We start from the raw sequence: 21282 nt of genomic DNA on the forward strand, positions 1-21282 counted from the left end.
ATTTTCATCTCTACAGAACTCGGACTGAGCAGCTCATCTGCTGTGTGTAACACGCACATGAGTAGTTGTGTGGGATAGATCGTTTGTACTAAAAGGAGATAACAGATGTGAAAGCACTTGAAAATTTAAAAGCTCTGAGTTGTTATTATACAAATGTGAGTGTGACATTCATTTATTAGAGCTATGGCAATGTGGGAGCACCATGGAGCTTCTGAGCTAATGAGTCCAATTTAGAACTGTAGGCTAGAAAACAATGTTTTCAGCATGATGGAAACCCATTGTTTAGGTGTGATTATATCATTACATTCGGTGGGTTAAAAAACGTTCTTAGTACTGAACTCAACTCTGTCTCTCACATATTTCTTTAACATGATTTGATGCCAGAATATTGCTTCTATCTGAATAAAACAATAGTCACAGTAGTTAAAATCTTTTGTATTCCAAGACAGTTTTTCATATTGGTTCAAGTTGAACACAAGTAATTAAACATCACCCTAGTGTTACCTTTGAAAATCATTTGCCAATGAACAAATTTAGTAGTGGAGGGGACATTGAATTCACCTCAATTTAACTTTAAGCATTGGTTTTTCCAAGTGAAGGAAAGCGCTTCCACACATTGATTGAGCAGACCTTAAGAAGGCAACATTCTTCTAAAATACTGCCACCACCAAGAACTTAAGGTTTCTGGCCTATGACTAGAATTCCAGATTGCTCTGGTGGGGCCTCTGCTATTTGGAGTAAAGGGGTTTCTTGGAACGTGGATCTGGCCTGGTGATTTTCTATTAATTGCATTTTCCTTTCCTTTAAGTTAGAAAGCCTGAAGATGAACTTACACTGTCCGGTGGGAAAAAGACAGGCAAGGCAAGCCTTACCCATGCTTCGTAAGCCCCTTGGAGAAAGTGTCCAGGGAGGAACCGCAGGAACCGAGCTCCTGGTTGGAAGCCGGTGTAACTAGCTCCTTGCTTACTGAAGTTATAATTTCTCATTCAAATCTTTAGGAAGACTCAACGTTATTGGCTAAGGACAACCTCGGGGAAGAATGTGGTCTAGTGTGGATATGATAGGTTGTTAAAAAAGCAAAGGGATTTAAAAAATCATTATAGCAGATGACCAGAAAAGGAAGCATAAGAAAAAGCATTAGTTGAGTGGCTGAATGGTAGGAAAGTACTTAAATAAAACCGTTCAACAACAAAATCACTGAGTATTTTGTATTTTGACGGGTTAAAGTTTTGAAACTAATTTTTAAAAGGTACACATTCATTTCTCCACGATTTTTGGCATTTCTAGACTAGGAAACATTCTTAAGAGAAACAAATAAAAAACTGCAATTAACCCAACTGAAAGAGTTGCGATCTCAGAATCCTTTTTTCTTATGGATCAGGTTACTGCAGTGCCATCTCCTATTTTCTCTGCAGCCAAAGTGCTGTATTTAATGGCAGGATTTCAGAAAGGTCTAATATGCTCCTGGCTGCTGATTGTGCCCTATGTCTACACCAGTCATTCCATCACTGCAGACAGTCCATGAGAGGAAAAGACATAGACCCTCCATCATGGCTCACTGTGTCCATCCATCCACTTATCTCAGCCTCTTTCTGTTTCTGGACCTCTCTCACCTGGCCAGATACAAGTTCATTCAACTTCCTCAAGAGTGAGACCACTCCTCAAAGGGATGCCTGCTGACTGGAGTGACAGGAAAAATATCTGGGCTATTCCATACCGGCCCTAGCTTATGAACCTCCCGAAGAAGAGAGAGTTAGGGAACAATCGTGCGAGATTACCCAAGTGTTCACACGCAGGCAGATGGGGAATTAAGTTCCTCTTTGAAAAAACTGTACTATATGCAGAAATTTCACAGATTATATGAGGATCTCGGATAGGTGATTCTGTTTTTGAGGCTGGCAGAGTCAACAGTAGCTAATGGTCTTTAATGAAGGATCCTCCTTCACCCAGGGAAGGGAAAGGTTCAGAAAAGACCCAGTTTGTAACTAATACATAAAGACCACATGGCTCAAAGTACATAAAGACCACATGGCTCAAAGTTAAATCAAACCATGTCTCTGAAATGCTGTCATTAGAGAAATTTAACCAGATATGTGATCCACAAATACGAACAAGCAGCAGGAAATATCTGAACAACTTGGGGAAAAAGCTTTCAGATTCTTTAAAAGGACATCAGTGAAAACAGAAATAAGGATTAAAAGCTAATACTTAACAAGAGATAAAGGGAAAATTATTCATTTCTTGTATCTCGTGCATTTTCATCTCCCTTCAATAAAAGATTGTCCATAATCCTAACATTGCCATTCCCTGCACAAAGAACCCAGAGAACAATTCAATATTGAGAGAGCCGAAAGGAGTTGCAATATACCAGATCCTCTCTCTCCAGAGCATTTGCAGGCAGAATAGCCATGGTTTCCAGAACATTCTCTCCACATTTTTCTTTCATGGGCGGCAGCACAGAATGTTTACCAAAGGCTTTTCAAAACAGAATCTCACCAAACAGTTGAGAAAAATATTTAACAAGCAAAGCAAAGCAATTACAGTCGAATTTTCACCTCAAGATTCTCATCTTAGGTGTGGGAGGCAGAGAGAAGCCTCTTAACACACCGGTCTGAACCTAGGAGGAGGATGAAAAGAGCTGATTCTGCCAGTTGTTGTCAACAAATTCAAATCTTGAATTCTCAGAGAAACTCTAGAGCTAGCTGCCCCTCTGAATGCATGTTAAGAACAGCTCTGCTGTCTGGTTATGGCTGACTCAAGTTTCTGAGCAGTAATCTGAGGGCAGGCTAGACATGGACATCTCTACCAAAACCCTGGAAAGGTCCAAACAGGAAAGGTTTCTTTTTTCAGTTCTTTGTGTCAGGCAGCATCATCACCTTCAACTCCTCAAGGTGACAATATGAGACGGTACTTTTCTGTACAAACACGTTAGCTTGGAAGGAAATTAACAACATCATGAAGAGCTAATACTTCCCTCCAACTTCGGCTCTGTCATCTAACCGATTTACATTTTATAACCCAGACTTTTATTATTCATTTTCATTATGATTCGATTCTTACATGGTGTGACCCTCTCTGGCCCAAAGACTTTCTGGGTGCAACGAGATCGGACAATTTCTCCCATAAGAATGGAGAGCAAGGGTCTGTGTGTACATTCCATTCCCAGGAAGGTCTGGTTCAAGCAAGTAAGGAATGAAAGCCATAGCATAAAATGGTAAAATTCCGGCTGGGTGGACAACAGGCACTGGCTCACCGTAAGCCAGTGTTCAATATCAGAATGCATTACTTGATATGGGGGAAGGCAAAAACATCACAGAGGCTTATAACACCTTACCTGGGCCATCTGCCTCTCCAGTTTTGATCGGGGAATATCATCAAAGTAGTTTTCATTTCTTCTCCTCCTTGCATCGCCCTGCATGATAATGTGAGGAACGTCTAGGGAGCCACCAGTGGTGTAAGTGCTTTGGCTAAGTGATGGAGACAACTGAGGAGGAGTGTGATTACCACTGGGATCCTGAATGGAAATACATCATGAAATAAATACCATGTTCTTGTGGCTCACCTTTGCTTTCACAATTGTGAAACACTGACAAGACAAATTGCGGGGGTGGGAGTCATTTCTGAATCAACTGCCAAGACATAGATGACGTTCTGCCATTTTTTTAATGGCGTGATCTAGGCAATATTCCCCCCCAAGTATTTTAGGTCAAAAGTTTAAAGGATACTCAATCAGCCTCTGTTTTCTTGCACCCAGTGCTACGGAGGAGTTCAGGAGAGAAGGCACACGTACGTTGGGCACCCCTGACGATATCGTGTGTGCTATGTTTTCATGCGGACAGAGTGTCCTCACTGTGGTAGACACATGAACAGAGAGCCCCGATGGGACCTAACAGGTCTTGATTCTCCATCAGAGGGTGGTGTGGCAATGGGGCAGGGTAGAGGACACAGCATGGAGACACAGCATGTCACACGCAGACCGCAGAGCAATGCATATAATGACAGAGGATGCGTGTCAACGGCAAAGATGACTCAAGCTGAGGGAAACCAGGCAGAAGGAAGACAAGGGGCGGCAGAAGGCTGGGCTTGAGTGCCTGCAAGTCAGAGGAGGGTTGGATTGTGCTGGGTCTCCAGGCCACTCCTCCCCCAGATGTTCTGGGCCTCCTGTGACAGATTAAGATCCTGTACTTTTTCTGGGGAAATCTCTGTCTTTCGTCTGTTTGTTGTTCTCCTAAATTTATTCCAGGGAGCCAGAGGGAGAGGTTCAGGAGGGGAATGAAAGAGAGCAGAATAAGTTGGGGGAGTTGCTCATGTAAAGAGGCATTTTAGGATGTTTACACTGACGGCACCTAAATCTTTCCCTCCTTTCATGTAGCAAAATGAAGGCAAGACAATAATCTCTTTCCAGTCTTATTTCCCCTCTAACTTATTGGAGGCTTCCTTTCCTGGGAAGGAAAAATAGGTCCTATTTCTCCTTTCACTGCTCCCAAAGCCCTCAACTAGTCTCCAAATGTCCCAGTGTGTCCTGATTCTCCCAATATGTTCCTTCTGATTCCCTCCTCCAGCCACATCTCCTGTGCTCCCTGACATGGTTGTGTATCTTCTCCTCCTTTAAAAACGGAATCAGACTCCAAATCTTAGCAGCTCCTCTCCTGCCTGGCCCTCTGCTGTGCTGGTGGTCGCGAGCTGGCTGTTTGCTGAAGCTCACTGATAAGAGGCTTTCTGCGGCATTGAACACGTTAGATGGGACTCAGTTCCAATCTTTTCTCTGCCTTTTGGCTAAGATCAAGTGTGGGAACTTAGCTCCATCTAAGGGCTGGGCTCCTGTGCACTGTTCTTGGATCTTGCCTCTGCTGCCACGTGCAGGAGAGGGGTCAGAAGCAAGTACAGGACTAACTGAAGAGAACAGAACTGGAACTCTCCAAGCAGTCATGGAGATCCTGGCTTTTTGAGGAGTTTCTGGAAAGGTCCAATAGGCCTCACAAAACCAGGGCTGGCTGCGGGCTCCTTGCCACTGCCACCTTGCTGGCGATCAACTGTCGTTTTCTTGTTCGCTCTGCTCCTCCCTTCCTGCCTTCCTTCTCCTTCCACTTTAGTTTTCTCTCCCTTCTTGGGTTCTCTCTCTAGTTTTTCTGTCCCATAATCCTAAAATGTAGCTGAACTCATTTCTTAAAGTTCTCTAGAGTCTCTATTTTTCATTTTTGAAGTAGGTAAAGCTGACAAGCTTGCACTGCCTAAAAACCAGAAGACCCTAAGGTTAACTTTAAATTGATCCTTCCTTAATTGTGGTCCTCCATTGATTTCTTTTCTGTGGGTTTGAGGAGTTTGACAGAAAACTCATTTCCTCTCACTTGGTGCAGATGTGAGTGTGGGAAGGGAGGAAAGGGAGCGATTCTTTAAAGGTGGTGGTTTGTCAGATGTGCATCTAAAATCTCAAAAATAGATATTTAACCAATTGAGAAAAACAAATCTCATCTTACAAAATACAATCAAAAGTGAGATTGTTTTTTATATAAATAAGGTAAGCTACATGGAAAACAGCCTGTATTTCCCGATCCATTGCATTGGTCATTTTATTTTATTGCACAAGATCATTTTTGAGGATAAGAGTAGAAAATGAAACAGACCAGCTGGGCACTTACCCTGAGGGTGATGGACCGAGGGGGCTTCTGGGGTGGGTCGTCGTGCAGCCTGTCTCCCAGAGATGCCAAAATACGTTTCCTGTGGCCAATCAAATTGATTTTTAAAACCTGAAACGACATATATTTTGGTTAAATATTTCGTTTGAGAAAAAATATTTTACATGTCCTAAAAGATGTAAGAGGGAAAGGATTTGTGCCGTTACCTCTGCCCCCTGGGAGATGCGGTGTGAAATCAGAGTGGGCCCTCGAATCTGGAAAGATGGGAATGGCACGGGCAGAGTCCACGGTGGCAGTGGAATGGAGGCGGGAAAAGAGAGCCGACACCGCTCCTTTAGCTCGAACTGCCCTAGAGCCCAGTTCTCCACTCGGCAACCACAGCGCCTTCCAAAGGATAAGTCAAGTCTTTTCCCTTACCAGCAAACTCTCCAATAGCTTTCTATTGCTCCTATTTCTTTTTAAAAGATTTTATTTATTTATTTATTTATTTAAGGGAGAGAGAATGAGCACATGTACACAGAGGGAGAGGAAGAAGCGGACTCCTGGCTGTGCGGGGAGCCCAATGCAGGGCTCCATCCCAGGATGTGGCATCACACGAGCTGAAGGCAGATGCTTAACTGACTGAGCCACCTAGGCGCCCTTCTATTGCTCTTAAAATAAAATCTGAGTCCTGACCTGGCTCCAAGACCCAGTAGGCTGGTTGCCCTCTGCCTCTCTTAGGGTCCCTCCATTCAGGATGCTCACACTGGTCTCCTCTGCTCCTTCAACATTCCATACTCATTCTTGCCTCGGGGCCTCTATCCCCTTTGTCCATTTACCTGGGACGTTCCCCTTAAGATTTTCAAATGACACCTTCTCGTTCTTCTGGAGCTCAACTGTTGTCTCCTCATGAAAGCCTTTTTCCTCCTCTCATTAAAAGAACCATGTCCTCAACCCCTGTCCCACTCTACTCTGTGATCCCCTTTTTCTCATTCTCGGAAATGACTTTGTTTACAGGTTCAGTGTGTGTGTGTGTGTGTGTGTGTGTGTGTGTGTGTGCCCCATATCCCCTAGGTAAACCTCCTGCAAGCAGAACCCTGATCTATCTTTATCAGTATGATTCCCCAGATGCCTAAAGCAATGCTTGAAAGAATAGGGCTCAATGAATATGAGAGAATGAATGTTAATGTTGATGAAAGTAGCAGAGTAGCACGAGAATCAAGCTCAGTCCACCGGGGGAAGACTCAGAGGCTCCCCTGGATGGGATTCTGAGTCTGAGGGTGCTGCAAAGGGCACACTGTGGAAGAGATGACAAAGGGAGCCAAGACCTGCAGATAGTCTCAGGCCCCCTCCGCTCCTGGAGCTTTACAAATGCTACCCCTTTCACCATCCCAACATCCTTCTCTAGAAGGTATTCTTCCTTTCCAGAAGAGGATACTAGAGTTCAGAGTGGTTAAGTAGCCTATCTGAGGACCAGTACACGGTGGCTTTAGGATTTAAATCAGGTTTGCCAGATCCCCAAACTTATTTTACTCTAAGGTAAACTGCAAAGTGTAGGCGCATCTTCAAGAATGACTGACTTTTTAAAACAGTGTATTATACATCCATTCATAAGAAACGCATTTATCTCTTCTCTGCCCATGTATAGTACGAGGACAGAACTGGGACTATTTGGGTTATTAGTTCCTAAAGTATTCTACCCATAGTGTAAGTAATCTAAAAACAACCCCCTCCCCGCCAAAAAAGAACAAAAACAAAAAACCAAAACAACTCTCTTTTGAGTTTCAAAGGGGAGAGGTAGGCATTCCTTTGGCATTCATCCCATACTTCCTTGAATTTTTATTTGCCTATTTGTCAGTGAGCCTATTGGCCTTTCTGTCTAAATTGGTTCCGACTTTAAACCAGCGGTATGCTCTATTCCTTTCCTATCTACGCTCTGATCCACGTTTGCCAATGACGGGGACGGCAACTGTTAATCAAGGTGAGTGTCCACATGTACCGTATCCCTATAATTTTGTGAACCTTCATCCTGATCTTTGCAGTTGGCCCCCCTAAAACAGCTCCTGTTCCCCACAGAGCATCTGAATCCGTCTCTGTACCTTCTCACAGCTGCTTAAGGCTTGTGGAGCAAAACACAACACTCCAGGTGTAAGTGGACCACAGCTTCACGTTTGAGCAGGAGACTATTTTCTGCTTCTAATGGCCCCTTTTCAATGTCCCTTTCTAAGCACTCCTGATTTCTGGCTAGCCTTTTAGCTGCAGTAGGAATAACTAGGGACAAAAATATACTCCAGCTTCATTCTAGCTGAGGGTTCAAAGCCCTTTAATCTTGGAAGGATGGTTTGTTTTACTTCTCCCTAAATTCCTTACCCTATGGTTGTCCACGCCGAAGCCTATCTGCTGTCCAGAATGCCGCCACTCGCATAACCCTGGGTTGTCTTTCTGCATTTATATTAGCCAGCTTGGCACTTTACTACCTAGAGTTTAGCAGTTTTCATCTGGAAATTTGAAATCTGGAATTTCACCATATACTCCTCAGATGATTTATAAATATGCTAAAATAAGTGTGGTCCCAGTGCCGAGGACTTGCAGGCAACATTATTTAAATGATCCAGAGAGATGCCCTGATATTTTTGCATTCTTTTTTTTTTTCCTGAAGCATCAAGATCAAAGAATTCCTCTATCTCAGAAAAACACAAGATTAACCTTTTCAAATGTATTTGCAAGTCTAAAGAACACTACATTTTCTCATTCCCTTTTATTCACATTCTCAATTACTTTGCCAAAAGGCTTCTATTGAATATAAATTCCTCCCGTAAAATCCCTACTGGCTTCCTCCCAGTGGCTAATTGGACCTGATGCTCACGCTGCTACCCCAGGCCCCTGGGTCCTGCTAAGAAATGTTTTTATAATAATAAAGACATTCAAAATCATTCTGTCAAATAACTGACGGTGAATAACGATTAACTGTGGTAAGACTGAGCTGGTGTAACCCCGGCAGCTGCTTTTGGTTTACTCTCCAGTGATTCCGTTTGGGGCATGTGACCGGACCTTCCGATCTCCGTTTTCTCACCTACAAAGTGAGGAAGTTGATGCTGATCCCAGCGTTGTTGGGAAGATGAAGACCGAGGTTGTGAGAATAACAGGCACAGGGTGGGCCAGAGATATGATGCAACCTGCACGGTGGGCCACACTCTTAGGAAGCATGGAAATCCTGACCCACGACGACAGGGACTTGATGATTTTTAGAAAGTTCATCGCATCACGCAAGTCTGCTGGTGCTTTGCAGGCAGAGATGTGGCTAACCTCGGAAAAACTCCCATTAAAGTGACATGTACTGGTAGGAACGGGTCTGGTTTCTAGCTATTAGCTTAAAACGAGGACCTAATGTAAAAGAATGTATGCTATCCTCCCCTGCACACTATTTAATCCCCGACAGGAGGTAAACTGAGGCACTCTCTACCCTGGAGCTCCACTGCTGCCTCTTTCACAGAATTACCCAGAAGAGGGTATGAAAAGAAAAAAAAAAAATTATTGATTTTCCTTACTACCTAACAGTCCACTGTCAAGTCCTTAGAACAGGCAGAGTGACCCTCCTCTAAGGACTCAGCTTCCTTGATGTTTATACTTTGCTAAGGGCAAAAGGCAATCCTAGCCCAATCCCCAGGATCCTGTAAGTCTAACACATTCCTTTGGAAACTTCACTAAGATATGTGTTGGCAATCATCGTCCAAGCATATGGCCCACCGGGCAGACATCTGAGGGGTCTCATCATTGAGGGTTTACGAAACAATAATAAATGACCTTTGCAAACAATAGCTAGCACCCTCAGGATCCTGGAAACCTTGTTTCCAAAATACTTGGGAAGCTTATACTATCCCCAACCCACTCCCAACTTGAAAGTATCTAATGGGCCACTCCTCATGACCCCAGGGCAGCTCCTTCTGCCCAAGAGTTCTGTTCCTGTGCTCTGAACTTTAATAAAACCACCTTTTTGCACCAAAGATGTCTTATGAATTCTTTCTTGGCCTTCAGCTCCGGAGCTCACCTACATTCAAAACTACATCAGGTAAACAGATAGATACAGAGAATGAACAAATTAATACAGTGATGGTTCATGTCAAAAGCATTTGAGTAACTCCTTATTTATTAGAAATGATCCCATATTACCCAAGATAGCGATGATTACCATTTACTATGGTATTCATTATTACATTTGGTATGGTATACATTATTACATTATTATATTTGTAATGTTCTAGTTGCGCTAGCAACTGTGCCAGATCCATTACATATGTGCAAATATCTCATTTAATCCTTCCAATAACATTATCATTCTTAGTCTAGAGATGCAACCTGAGACAGAAACACCGAGGTCACACTGCTAGTGGCAGGATGGCTGGGACGTGCACCTGATTCTTAACCCGCTCTTTACCACTCACCATGTTTTTCTTGCCATCAACCTCTACACCATTTGGCCTTAGCTACCCTATTGGTCACGTGTTAGGAGGCTTCTTAAAATGGCGTTTTTATTTTGAATTATCACATTGAAAGCATTTATACTGGGTTTTGATCATCTGAAACCATTAAAATAATATAGCTTTAGTTCTGGACTAGGCTTGTAGAAGTGTTAAAGCTCCAGGCCAAAAGAGCTCAGATGGGTACCTTACAGAATTCCTTGCGAAATGCAGATATAGGCAAAGGACAGGAAGTCCAAGATTCGATCCAAGTTGGCTAATATTAGAGTGCTAGGGAGGGTGGCATTTGGCCACAAATCTCCCAAGTTGACAATAAGAGATCCGACTGGCGAGACAATAACAGAGAGACTATTCCAAAGAAAGACAGTCATTACGGGAAAACTCAAGTCCTAAGGCAACTGGGTTTGCCTTGTGTGAGAACAACTTAATATCCGATCATCGTTGTAAGCAGGCGGGGTAGTAATGGAATCCTGTCACCCCAGGCACCATAACTGATGACCAGTCAGTTTGCCAACCTTTGGTTTTCAAAAAGCCAGAGGAATGATTACTGTGGTAGAGATTTCTGTATGGTTTTCATTACTGTTTGGGTGTAAGTGAACTGCTTATCAAAGGAAAACAATGGGGACAATGGGGTAAAGTACTGGTAATATAGCTGGAATTTAGTTATTCTAGATATTGAACCAATTTAGTTCAATTCAAAAATCAATATTGAGTTTCTGCCATGGATTATTTGGCAATACACACAGGAAACTCCGAGAAACCGGACATGAATAACTACACAGTCAAACTATTAGCTAAGAAAAAACTATTATACACACGAGCATAAGAATGTGGTTCCAGCTGCTGAATTCTGATAAGGAATAAAAGTAACTGCATGTTTTCTTAATGGTTTTTATTACAACTATTATGAGAAATGTGGGCCAAAGGCAAGGAGTGTTGTGGAACCAACACGGGCCTGCCTCATATCGGCATTCATTCATCAGAGTAGTAGCTGCCTCTAGGAATTTTCTCCAGGATCATCAATTACGCAGGACATCTTCAGAAACCCTGCCACAAATCCTGCCAATAGAATAACTGTGTGGAGTGACAACAGGGCAATGTTATGTCTTTCACGTTTCTGGGTCTAGCTGTAGGAATTCTGCTAGACAATAGCCTGCCTTTACCGTCACATCTCAATCTATGTCATAGCGCCTGTGAAAGTCAGCGTACTGACACTTCCCTTTTTTCTTTTTAATACAATATAAATTGAATGTGAATTTAACGTGATATAAACGGAACATGTTTTTTCTTTCTCTGCATTTAAAAATTAAACAATGTTTTGATTATAATAAAAATACTGCTTTCCCACCGTAGAGACAGAAAATACAGAAAAAGGAATAAGGGAACAAGTTTTCCATAGGCTATGAACATATAGATATACTTCCTTTTCATTTTGTCCCCGTGATTATTATATTTTATAGGAGCCATAACATAAGTGCAGTTTTCCCCTCACGTTTTCACGCAATATTAAAGCCAAAAAACTTTCCTACATATCCAGCTCTCAGGAGACATTTTGAGTAACCCCATATTACCAAGTTATTGCTTTAGAGAAGCATGGCGTAATTCATCAACCATTCCCCTTACTGTTGGAAATTTAGACTATGATTCTTTTTTTTTTTTTTTTAAGATTTTATTTATTTATTTGACAGAAATCACAAGTAGGCAGAGAGGCAAGCATAGAGACGGGGAAGCAGGCTCCCTGCTGAGGAGAGAACCCGATGCGGGACTCGATCCGAGAATCCTGGGATCATGACCCAAGCTGAAGGGAGAGGCTTTAACCCACTGAGCCACCCAGGTACCCCTAGACTATGATTCTTTTCCAGATAGCAAACATTCCACGTACTACTAAAAAAAAAAAAAAAAAAAAAAATCTCATCACCCTACCATTTCCATTGTCATGGCCGTGTTTGCACAGACACAATACAAAAAACAGTGGAGAAAACTGCAACAATGCGCATGGTCACAAAGAAAAGCCGTGTAGCGACAGTCTGTCTCCAGGTTCCGCACGAAATCTCAATCCATTTATTGCCGGCTGGGCCAAGTCCTCCAGGGAAAACCACAAGTCCACATTACGTACCTCGGTGTCACATTCTGCATGTGTTACAGTTTGGGGTTCAGACTTCGCCGACAGACGTGAACTAACACCTGCAGCGGAACGCTCCGGGGATTACGCAAGCAGCGACGCGGCGCACCCCCGCGACTCGCCGTAGCACCGCCACGGGACTGCCTCCTTTTTATTGCTGGCTTTTTTATTTAGAGGGGGATTTTTATTGAAATGGTATTTAGGGCAAAACAGCTTTATCCTGTCTTTGGAACCGTTCTTCCCTTTTAACGGGGTAGGTAATTCCCCCTTTCCTTTTCTAGGTGTTTGCCCACTAAGCCAGACGAGAGCGCGCACCTGGCTTCAGCGCGGCCGCTGCTAACCACGCGGCAAGTGTTAAAGGAATTCGGATGCTCTTCAATGCCCAGAATGGAAGTTGAGGCGGAAGTTTACCTGCTTTGTTCTCACCTGCAGAACTAAAATTTTGCAATGAAATGTGAAATTCCTCCCCCTCCCCCTGCTAAACACTTGCCACCTGAAAGCATCCAGGCAAAAGTGTCTTGTGTGTCATCCAATTTCAACTCCCACAATGCCAGAAATCCTCGTTTGAACTTGCATTTGATTTTTGACTGTGACATTTTCTCTCCTATTTCTCGGGCTGTAATAATCCACATCTAGTATAATATGGTGGATAGGAGGAGCTCTGAAGCAGAACATCATGACATTTTGTTCTGCCCCTGGTTCTTCTTCCGGCTAGGTGATCTTTAACTTCTTTGAGTTGATATCAAAGTTGAGTGATAGCAAGGGGATAATAATCATCTCATGCAACACACATTTATTGGATGTCTTTCCTGTATAACTACCACGTTACACAATTTCTAAGCCACAAAGAAGAAAAATCATTCAGTTCTCTAGGGCTCTCAATCCAGTAGATGGAAAAAAAAATTTTAAAATGGTCTGTATATCTTCTGTATATTATCTATATGTGTGTGTATCTATGTATCCATCCATCCTTCCATCCCTCCCTCCATCCATCCACTTACATATCTGTCATCCATCCATCTATCTAAATATACGTGTTTACACAGCATACCAAGACTAAAAGGGATTTCTGTGCATTGAATGGGAATGATTATGAAGTTCCAGAAATCATAAACCATTGACCCAAGGCATGATTTCTCTTTTAAGTATAACAGAAACTAAGCTTTTTTACCCTATCCTTGAATAAACCTATCAGCAAAATTTTTACTATTACTGTTGTTATTTGTGTCATTATAAATATCTCTCAGTAGATTTTAGATCAAGAACCAAGCCTTTCACTTCCCCATCCCTCTCTCTTGTTAATCTAAAATATTTTTAACTCCAGCCACATCTCCTCCAGGCTCCCAACTGTGGCTTAAGTATACAATACTTCCGCATACCCGATGAATACGGGTATGAATGTCATGCTCTCCTTTTTAGAACCTTGCAAGGATGAAGTCAAGATTCACCTGAAGCTTTCCTTTCTCCCACTGGATTACTGCAACCTCTCTCTCTGAATTGCTCCAGTATATGCAGGCTGCTGACACTGGGTATATCCCGGCGTGAGCTGTTAGCTCTTTCTATGTGTCTGTGTCTTACCCACTTAACGTCAGAGAGGGTGTGAGTGTATCCCAGAGTCTCAGAGCACTTAGCACACAAGTACCTCTTGGAGGGGTGTCCCTAAAATCTCATATCTGATCCCCTCTGCGTGGACAATGAATAGGGGAGCCACCCCTGAAAGACAAAGAGGAAAAGAAGAGAACATCTGCGTCCTATTGCTCTTTCTTTCTACAATATAGTTTTCTATTCTTTCTGAGCATTAGCACCTAATTCCTTTACAGTCTTGCCACAAGTGATGGAAAGCTAACTTACCTCCTATCATCTGGAACTCCTTCTCTTTACCTCTAACACTTCATTTAAAAAAAAAAAAAAATCCCTCTGACTAGATTTTCCAGATTTTCTTGTCCTTCTGTTAATACTTTCCATAGCAACTGCTACTAAATCATCAGCACATAGCAGTTTGTATAAGAGATGTCATCAAAATAAAACTGTGCCAGCCTGAGGGGAGGAAAAGAGGTTCCAAGTTATATAGCCCCAGAGAGAGCAAAGGACAGAGAGAATGAAGAGGGACAGGGGGGAAATGTAGGTTTTCTGAATACAGTCTGTCTCAATAAACAGGAAATACTAATTATGAGGAAATAAGACAATCTTTGCATGCAAAGAGAGACCTTAATGGTATAATTGCCTCTGAGCATTTAAGGGTTCTGGAGGTAGAAAGCCTTCTTTTGTAATCAATGAGAATCTTAGGTTTATTTGTAAAGCTCTCTGAATTACCTCTTGATGAAGGTACTAATTTTCTGATTATATTTTCCCATAAACATTGCTCCAGAAGATTAAAAAAACAAACAACCCAACCAACCAATCAGTTCCTAACTAATTTCCCTGTAAGTTACTTTTAAGTACAGCTTGCTGCAAATTAGGTTTTCATAGGAGAAATTTGGTTTGCATTGCTCAATAACCCAATCGTTGGGATTACTGAAGGAAAAATTTGTTGCAAAAGAAAATGGGAAATATGTGCTATATCCCACATCTGAAGTTATTCTTGGAGATGTGATCATGAGCTAAAAGCATTTGAAAACTGCAAATCACTTTGCAGTATTATTAATACATAAAAATGCTCTGCATCTTAAGAAGTAGAGAGGCCACAGTCTGGCTTATGTTTTGTTAACTATGCGGGAAATTTTTGGCTACTGAGGATATTTTTCAACTGATTTTCATTCCGTTTTTGAGATCATAAAGCTTATCATCTATTATATTGTATGCACGTTTTCAGTATTGTAAATGATATTATGTTAAAAACTCATTATTAACAGATGCCCACATACTACACATTAAACTCAATATGCAAAATACATGACTACCCAAATTTATATAGAGAAGCTTTGACAAATTCCATCTGAAGGGACAAGTGAGGGTTATTCAGTTTTTGGATCATAAATGGTCTTTTTTGCTCCTTTTGCTGCCTCCTTCGTGCTGCTGTGTAGCTACTTTAATGACATAACACCCTCCCTCAGTGGGTAGAATAGTGAAAGATGCAGTGAATTCAAGCCAGTCAATTCTGTTGCTTGTCAGTAGTTCTGATAAAAGAATGTGATGTGGGAGGAGGTAAAAAGCTACCTCAAACTAGCTAAAATGAAGGTTTAAAAGTGCATCCATGGATTTTACTTAGCCTAGCTAGCTACTACTGCACTTTAGAATCAGGTGTTCATCCATGTGTGGGGGAAAAAAGAATGTTAGGGGTTTAAAAAAGTATTTCTAGGGAAAACAGATGTGGGTCCCGAGGACAAGCTCAAGATGAGAAAGCAGGATGATACTGAGGGACAGATTTTTAATGATCCCTTTACTTCCATTATTACCCTTACTTCCATCTGCTTCCTCATCTCCTGGAGAATCCTGTAACAGTAAAACTGGGAATCATACCCACTATAATGGGAATCTATACCCACTAGAATGGTTAAAAAACAAACAAACAAACAAACAAACAAACAAAAACTGACAACATCAAGTGATGGTGAAGATGTGGAGAAACTGGAACCTCATCTTCCTAGCAGAGATGTAAAGTGGCCCATCTACTTTTTGGAGAACTGTCGGTATCTCACATTATATCCTTGTTTCTTACCATAGAACCTGGCAAGTCCACACCTAGGTAGCACACAGGGACTTGTAAATGAATTTTTAAACAGCATTACTCATCATAATTAACAACTGGAAACAGTCCAAATGTCCCATCCACTGGCAAATGATAAGTAAAATCTATATATTCACACCACGGAATACTACTTGGTAATAAAAAGGAAAAGACAAAAGATAATGTCACAGCATGGGTGAACCTCAAAGACAGTACACTGGGTGCAAGAGGCCATACATGTGGTATGACTCCATTTATATAACATTTCCAGAGAAAGCAGATCAGCGGTAGCCTAGGATAGGAACAGGAGTGGGGATGACTGCAACAACCATGAAGAAGGTTCTAAAACTGGATTGTATTATTGGTTGGACAATTGTACAAATTTACTAAAACTACTGAACTGTATACTTAAAATGGGTGACTTTTATGATCTATAATTATATTGCAATAAAGCTGTTAAAAAATGAAAAGCAATTATATTGCAATAAAGCTGTTAAAAAAAATGAAAAACATGGTTCTCCTGGGTGGCTCAGTTGGTTAAGCATCTGCCTTTGGCTTGGGTCATGATACCAGGGTCCTGGGTTCAAGCCCCGTGTCGGGCTCCCTGCTTAGCAGGGAGCCTGCTTCTCCCTCTTCCTCTCCCTCTGCTGCTCTATCTTGCTTGTGCTCTCACTCTTGGTCCCAAATAAATAAATTTTTTTTTAAATCTTTAAAAAAATGAAAAACTCTGGGAGAAAGCACTCAGTATTCAGCAAGCATTAGTATAAATCAGGCCATTCCTGAAAGCTGTAATTCAGATTGCGTCAGACAGAAACCACTGTCCCCCTGGAGGGTACTAGGAACCAGCTAAAATGGTGGGCAACCAGTAAACTGCAGGGTGTCTATCTAGTATATTTCAAAGGAAATGTGACCAAGAGGGCAGCTTTGCTCTGGGGGCTCGTGCTGTTTACCTTAGGCTACTGGTTGAGGAGGACACTCTGTTACAGGTGTATAGCACACTAGTATTTACTACTTACCTTTTAAGTGTCTTAAACTTTTAAGTGTCTTTTATGACTTCTCTTTTAAGTGTCTTCATTCTCCTTGTCATGACATTTTGGGGTAAGAATGCTTATGCTTTCTAAATGGTTCCCGCAATACTTTGGGCATGTCTGAAGAGAAGGTAGTGATCACTAGGAGCCCCCATAGATTCTGGAGGGCTAACAGGTGGTGGTAATGAGATTCCCTCAAGCACTTGGGAACAGTGCTGCATTCGAAGCACTAAATTAATCACACCCACAGTGTGAATGGAGACAGAATGACTTTCTGGCCCGGCAAGAGCCAATGGAATAGACTGGCAATCTATCATTTAATCTTTGATCCTGACACCTGGCTAAACAAAGAAGGTGTGTGTCAGAGTAGGGTGGGTGGGGAAGCAAGTGTGGAAGGCAGATCCCAATGGTGAAATAATGGATAAACAAGAAAGCCCAGCCTTAGCAGCACTGTTGGTTGGGAAAGGGGGCTTGAACCTGGAGAAGGAAGCTCCTTGATTATGTAAGAGGTATTCTTCGTCACTGGGTGGAGGCTGTTCCATCAGGTCTCATATTTGAGCCCCCGAGGTAGCCCCCAGAGCTCCCTTTCCTTCCATAGCATGAGCACCGGGAAGCGCAATCCCATCATCAGGTTTCCCAATGCCCAGATACCAGGAAAGGAAGAGCTGAAGGTGGGGGGGGGGGAGTCTTTAACCATAATGAGAGAATTCTTCTCCATGCAGGTTAACAGATCAGAAATCTTGTCCATACGCTGTTCTCTTGTCAATTACATCACTACTAGTGCGGCACCAGGACCTGCTCAAGAGGGCGCAGCGATTAAGAGCGGAGCTCCACGTCAGGGTGACATGGGTGTGAGCCTTGATTCCGGCACCTGCTGTCTATGACTTTGGGTCAACTACTGAACCTCTTCAGCTTCACCTAACTCGTCAAAATAATGTAAAAAATAGTATTTACCTCTTCATCTAACATGGAAAGCATGTAGCGCAGAGCCTGGCATAAAATGAATCTCAATAAATGATAACTTCGGTGTTTGATTAAGTCTGGTTTCTGAGCTGCAAGGGCCGAGCCTTCTCCGGGAACTTGGTCCTTTCCTCCGTGCAATGCCACAGCCAGAAGCGTTCAGCAACAGGCCAGGTGTCTTTTCCTCTGCAAACGGCCCCTGTGCCATCAGCCACTCTTCTTTCCGAACTTCAGTGGTCTCATTAAAAGCAAGGTTTTGTCACACTGTATTCTTTTCCTCTTTTTGACAGGGTTATTAGTATGAGGTTGACAGACCAGGAGAATGCCACAGATCTAGTGTCTTTGGTTTCAACAAAGCACTGGATGAATTCTTTCATTATCTCTAACTAAGATGGTGGGCTCTATGAGAGAAAAATTAACTGGATTCACAGCTGGTTGTACATCCACACTCAAGAGACATGATGAATGACTCTGTCTCAATCTGTAGGGGGACCACTGATTGAATGCCACAGGGCTCTGCCCCTGGATTCTGCTCTATTCGGTATTTTTATTAACGGCATCAAAGCAGACATAAGAGGAACATTTATCAGATTTCTCAATGCCATAACACTGTGAAGGATATTAATATGGTAACAGGCCAATGCAAAAGTCCAAATTCCTTCCATAGGCTGAAAGGCCATGCTGACACCAAAAAGATGCAATTTGACAGGGACAAATGTAATGTTCTATGGTTCCAAAAAGAAATCAACTGTGCGCGTTCAAGATGGGTGATCAAAGAGACCACTTTTTCACAGTGCAAAGAAATATCTGAGTTCTCAGTTGAACACAAGAGGAGGTTTGGTAGAAAACACAAGACTGAGGGTTGGAGAACACACAGAGAATGCAGATCGGCCTGTTGATCTTATCATTTCGGTCTTGCAAGGTTGGTAACTATCTTCCTTTTAGGAATGAATAAACCAAGGCTAAGGAGTTTTAGAAACTTGCCGAAGTGGGTGACAAAGCCAGGATCTCAGTCCAGTTCTGACTTCCAAAATTCATGCCCCTTATATTCACTGTCAGAGTTGTCATGAGGCCCAAGGGAGGCCATTTTAATAGAAGTACCTAGCACGGTGCTTGGCCCGTATGCTCAAAAGCTGTTGATCTTGGGGCACTCGGGTGGCTCAGTCGGTTGAGTGTCTGCCTTCTGCTCAGGTCATGATCCTGAAGTCCCAGGATCAAGCCCCGCATAGGTCTCCCTGCTCAGTAGAGAGTCTGCTTCTCTCTCTGCCCCTCACCCCTCTTGTGTTCTCACTCTCTCTCTTAAGATCTTAAAAAAAAAAAAAAAGGTTGTTATCTTTTCCCAGATACTCATTTAACTGTAAGGTTGAGGGCTTCTTGAAATGACTGGCATTTTGTTACAGTATGAGCCCTGCAGTTTATCTAAGTCTTTTCAAGTTTATTCATTAATGTAACTACCACAAGAATGATTCTGTCAATTTTTCTTCTATTCCTTTTACTCTTACCATTGTTCCAAAACCCTTAATGCCAGAAGCAGCAGCCCTGGCCAGGAAAAGGTAGTGGGAAATTTGAGGGTAATATGAAACCTCCACCAGCCAGTGATGATTCCCAGATAATGGAAACTTTTTTTTTAAATTAAGGTAATTTTCAAGGGCTGCATTAGTGGTTCAATGTTGTATATTTACATGATAAAACTTCAATTACCTTTACATAATGAGGTGGTGTGCTAAGTAACCTTAGTATAATTATATGCACATAGAATATACAAAATTTTCATTTAATTTTTTAAATTAGTGTACTTTATGGTTAAATGACACCTTTTCACCCATTGTTGTTGGAATCCTTATTGGAATTCTTATATATGTATATATATTTATATATATATATATAAATTTATATTCTTAAATATATACACACATATTATGTTCTATATTCATTATATAATACTTGGAATTCCAAATATTATATAATATACAATACATACTCTTCTTCAATATATTATATATGTGTGTGTGTATAAATATAATCCAATATATACAGTATATAAAATATTTAGGAATAATTCTAAATATTGAATATAATTTATATTAGGCATAACATATATCTATGTAAAGTCTATATATGTCTAATACATATACATAAACACATTTTTTTCCCTCCCTTACCTAAGTGCAGTTTGCTGACTGTCCTTCAGTTTTTCCTGGATATTTGGAATACTGTATGGTGTCTGAGTCATGCTCTGTGAAGATCATTTGTCACTGGGCCACAGTGCTGCCACAGAAAGTGGCTGAGGAGAAATGCACACTGGCCCCAGCAACATCCCAGAAGGTTTTGCTCTTTTTAATAAATAGTTAGGAGCCATTGTTTGTCATTGTCACTACACAGGGAAAGCAAGAGCTGACAACATCAGCTACCTGAAAGTTCCAGTTACGGGTGCCCGGGTGGCTCAGTTGTTAAGCGTCTGCTTTTGGCTCAGGTCATGATCCCAGGGTCCTGGCTCAGGTCTTGATCCCAAGGTCCGGGGATCAAGCCCTACATCGGGCCCCCTGGGTCCCGGGATCGAGTCCCCATCGGGCTCCCTGCTCAGCGAGCCTGCTTCTTCCTCTCCCTCTTCCTGCTGCTCCCCCTGCTGTGCTCTCTCTCTCTCTCTGTCAAATAAATAAAATCTTTAGAAAACTAAAATAAAAATTCCAATTAATGGAGGGTTTACAATAAAAAAACAATCCTTTGTGGGGTGGTGAACATCTTTAATTTTCTCTCTGCCCAAGGCAGCCATGATTGACAAAACTGGAAAGTAGAGAGTCATTAAAACAATGGAGTTAATTAACTGCTGACAGTGCTGGTCCTGTCCGCCTCTACTGTGTGGGGAGGGATGGCCACTGTGAATGCCCAGGTTGACTGCGCCATGGATAAGCTAAGAACCTCTGTTGTAAACTGTCTTATAAAGACATGTAAAGAAGTGGTATTTCCGGGGGGTGGAGGATTCTTTGGGGATTAGAGCACTTAATCTATAATAAAGTGGGACACTTCTTTCAGGTTTTTAAGGCATAGGAGCTGCACCTTCTTTTTGAATGTCTGTCACCTCCTCTCTATCTGGTGAGCCCCTACACATCTTTCAATATTTCAAGACCAGGTTCAAATATTCCTTTTGTGAAAGATGAAACTTCCACCAACACCCTTGTCATCCATCCCTGTCACCTACCGTCCTGAGCTATAGCTAGGTGTTTACATGTTTCCTTGAGGCCAAAATCTTTCTTCTTGAAGGCAGAAATAAGCTTTATGCTCTTTGTATTCCTAGCATGTAGTATATTAGAAGGCGGCTCAAAAACAACCAAACCAGACCCAGACAGAGAAATCTCAAAACAATAGGCACAGACCTTTGAATGACAGTATCAAATTAGCTACGCTCCAACAA

The 21282-nt window shown here is 42.0% G+C and overlaps 1 protein-coding gene across 19 annotated transcripts in view; it reads right to left on the minus strand.

Annotated features, from left to right (window-relative positions):
- ANKS1B (ankyrin repeat and sterile alpha motif domain containing 1B) overlaps positions 1 to 21282 on the minus strand; it is a 1097747-nt gene that overhangs the window by 76276 nt on the left and 1000189 nt on the right. For 14 of the 19 annotated variants that reach the window (XM_032874307.1, XM_032874306.1, XM_032874304.1 and 11 more), the window contains 2 exons: positions 5640 to 5747; positions 3335 to 3514 (listed from right to left, as the gene is read on the minus strand). In XM_032874307.1, the coding sequence (XP_032730198.1) occupies positions 3335 to 3514; positions 5640 to 5747 (288 nt within the window). The remainder of the gene's footprint in view (positions 1 to 3334; positions 3515 to 5639; positions 5748 to 21282) is intronic. The other 5 variants (XM_032874313.1, XM_032874312.1, XM_032874311.1 and 2 more) reach the window with 2 other exon arrangements.

This window comes from Lontra canadensis, unplaced genomic scaffold (genome assembly GCF_010015895.1).
Source record: "Lontra canadensis isolate GAN:19392208 unplaced genomic scaffold, GSC_riverotter_1.0 scaffold52, whole genome shotgun sequence".
Classification (NCBI taxonomy): domain Eukaryota; kingdom Metazoa; phylum Chordata; class Mammalia; order Carnivora; family Mustelidae; genus Lontra; species Lontra canadensis.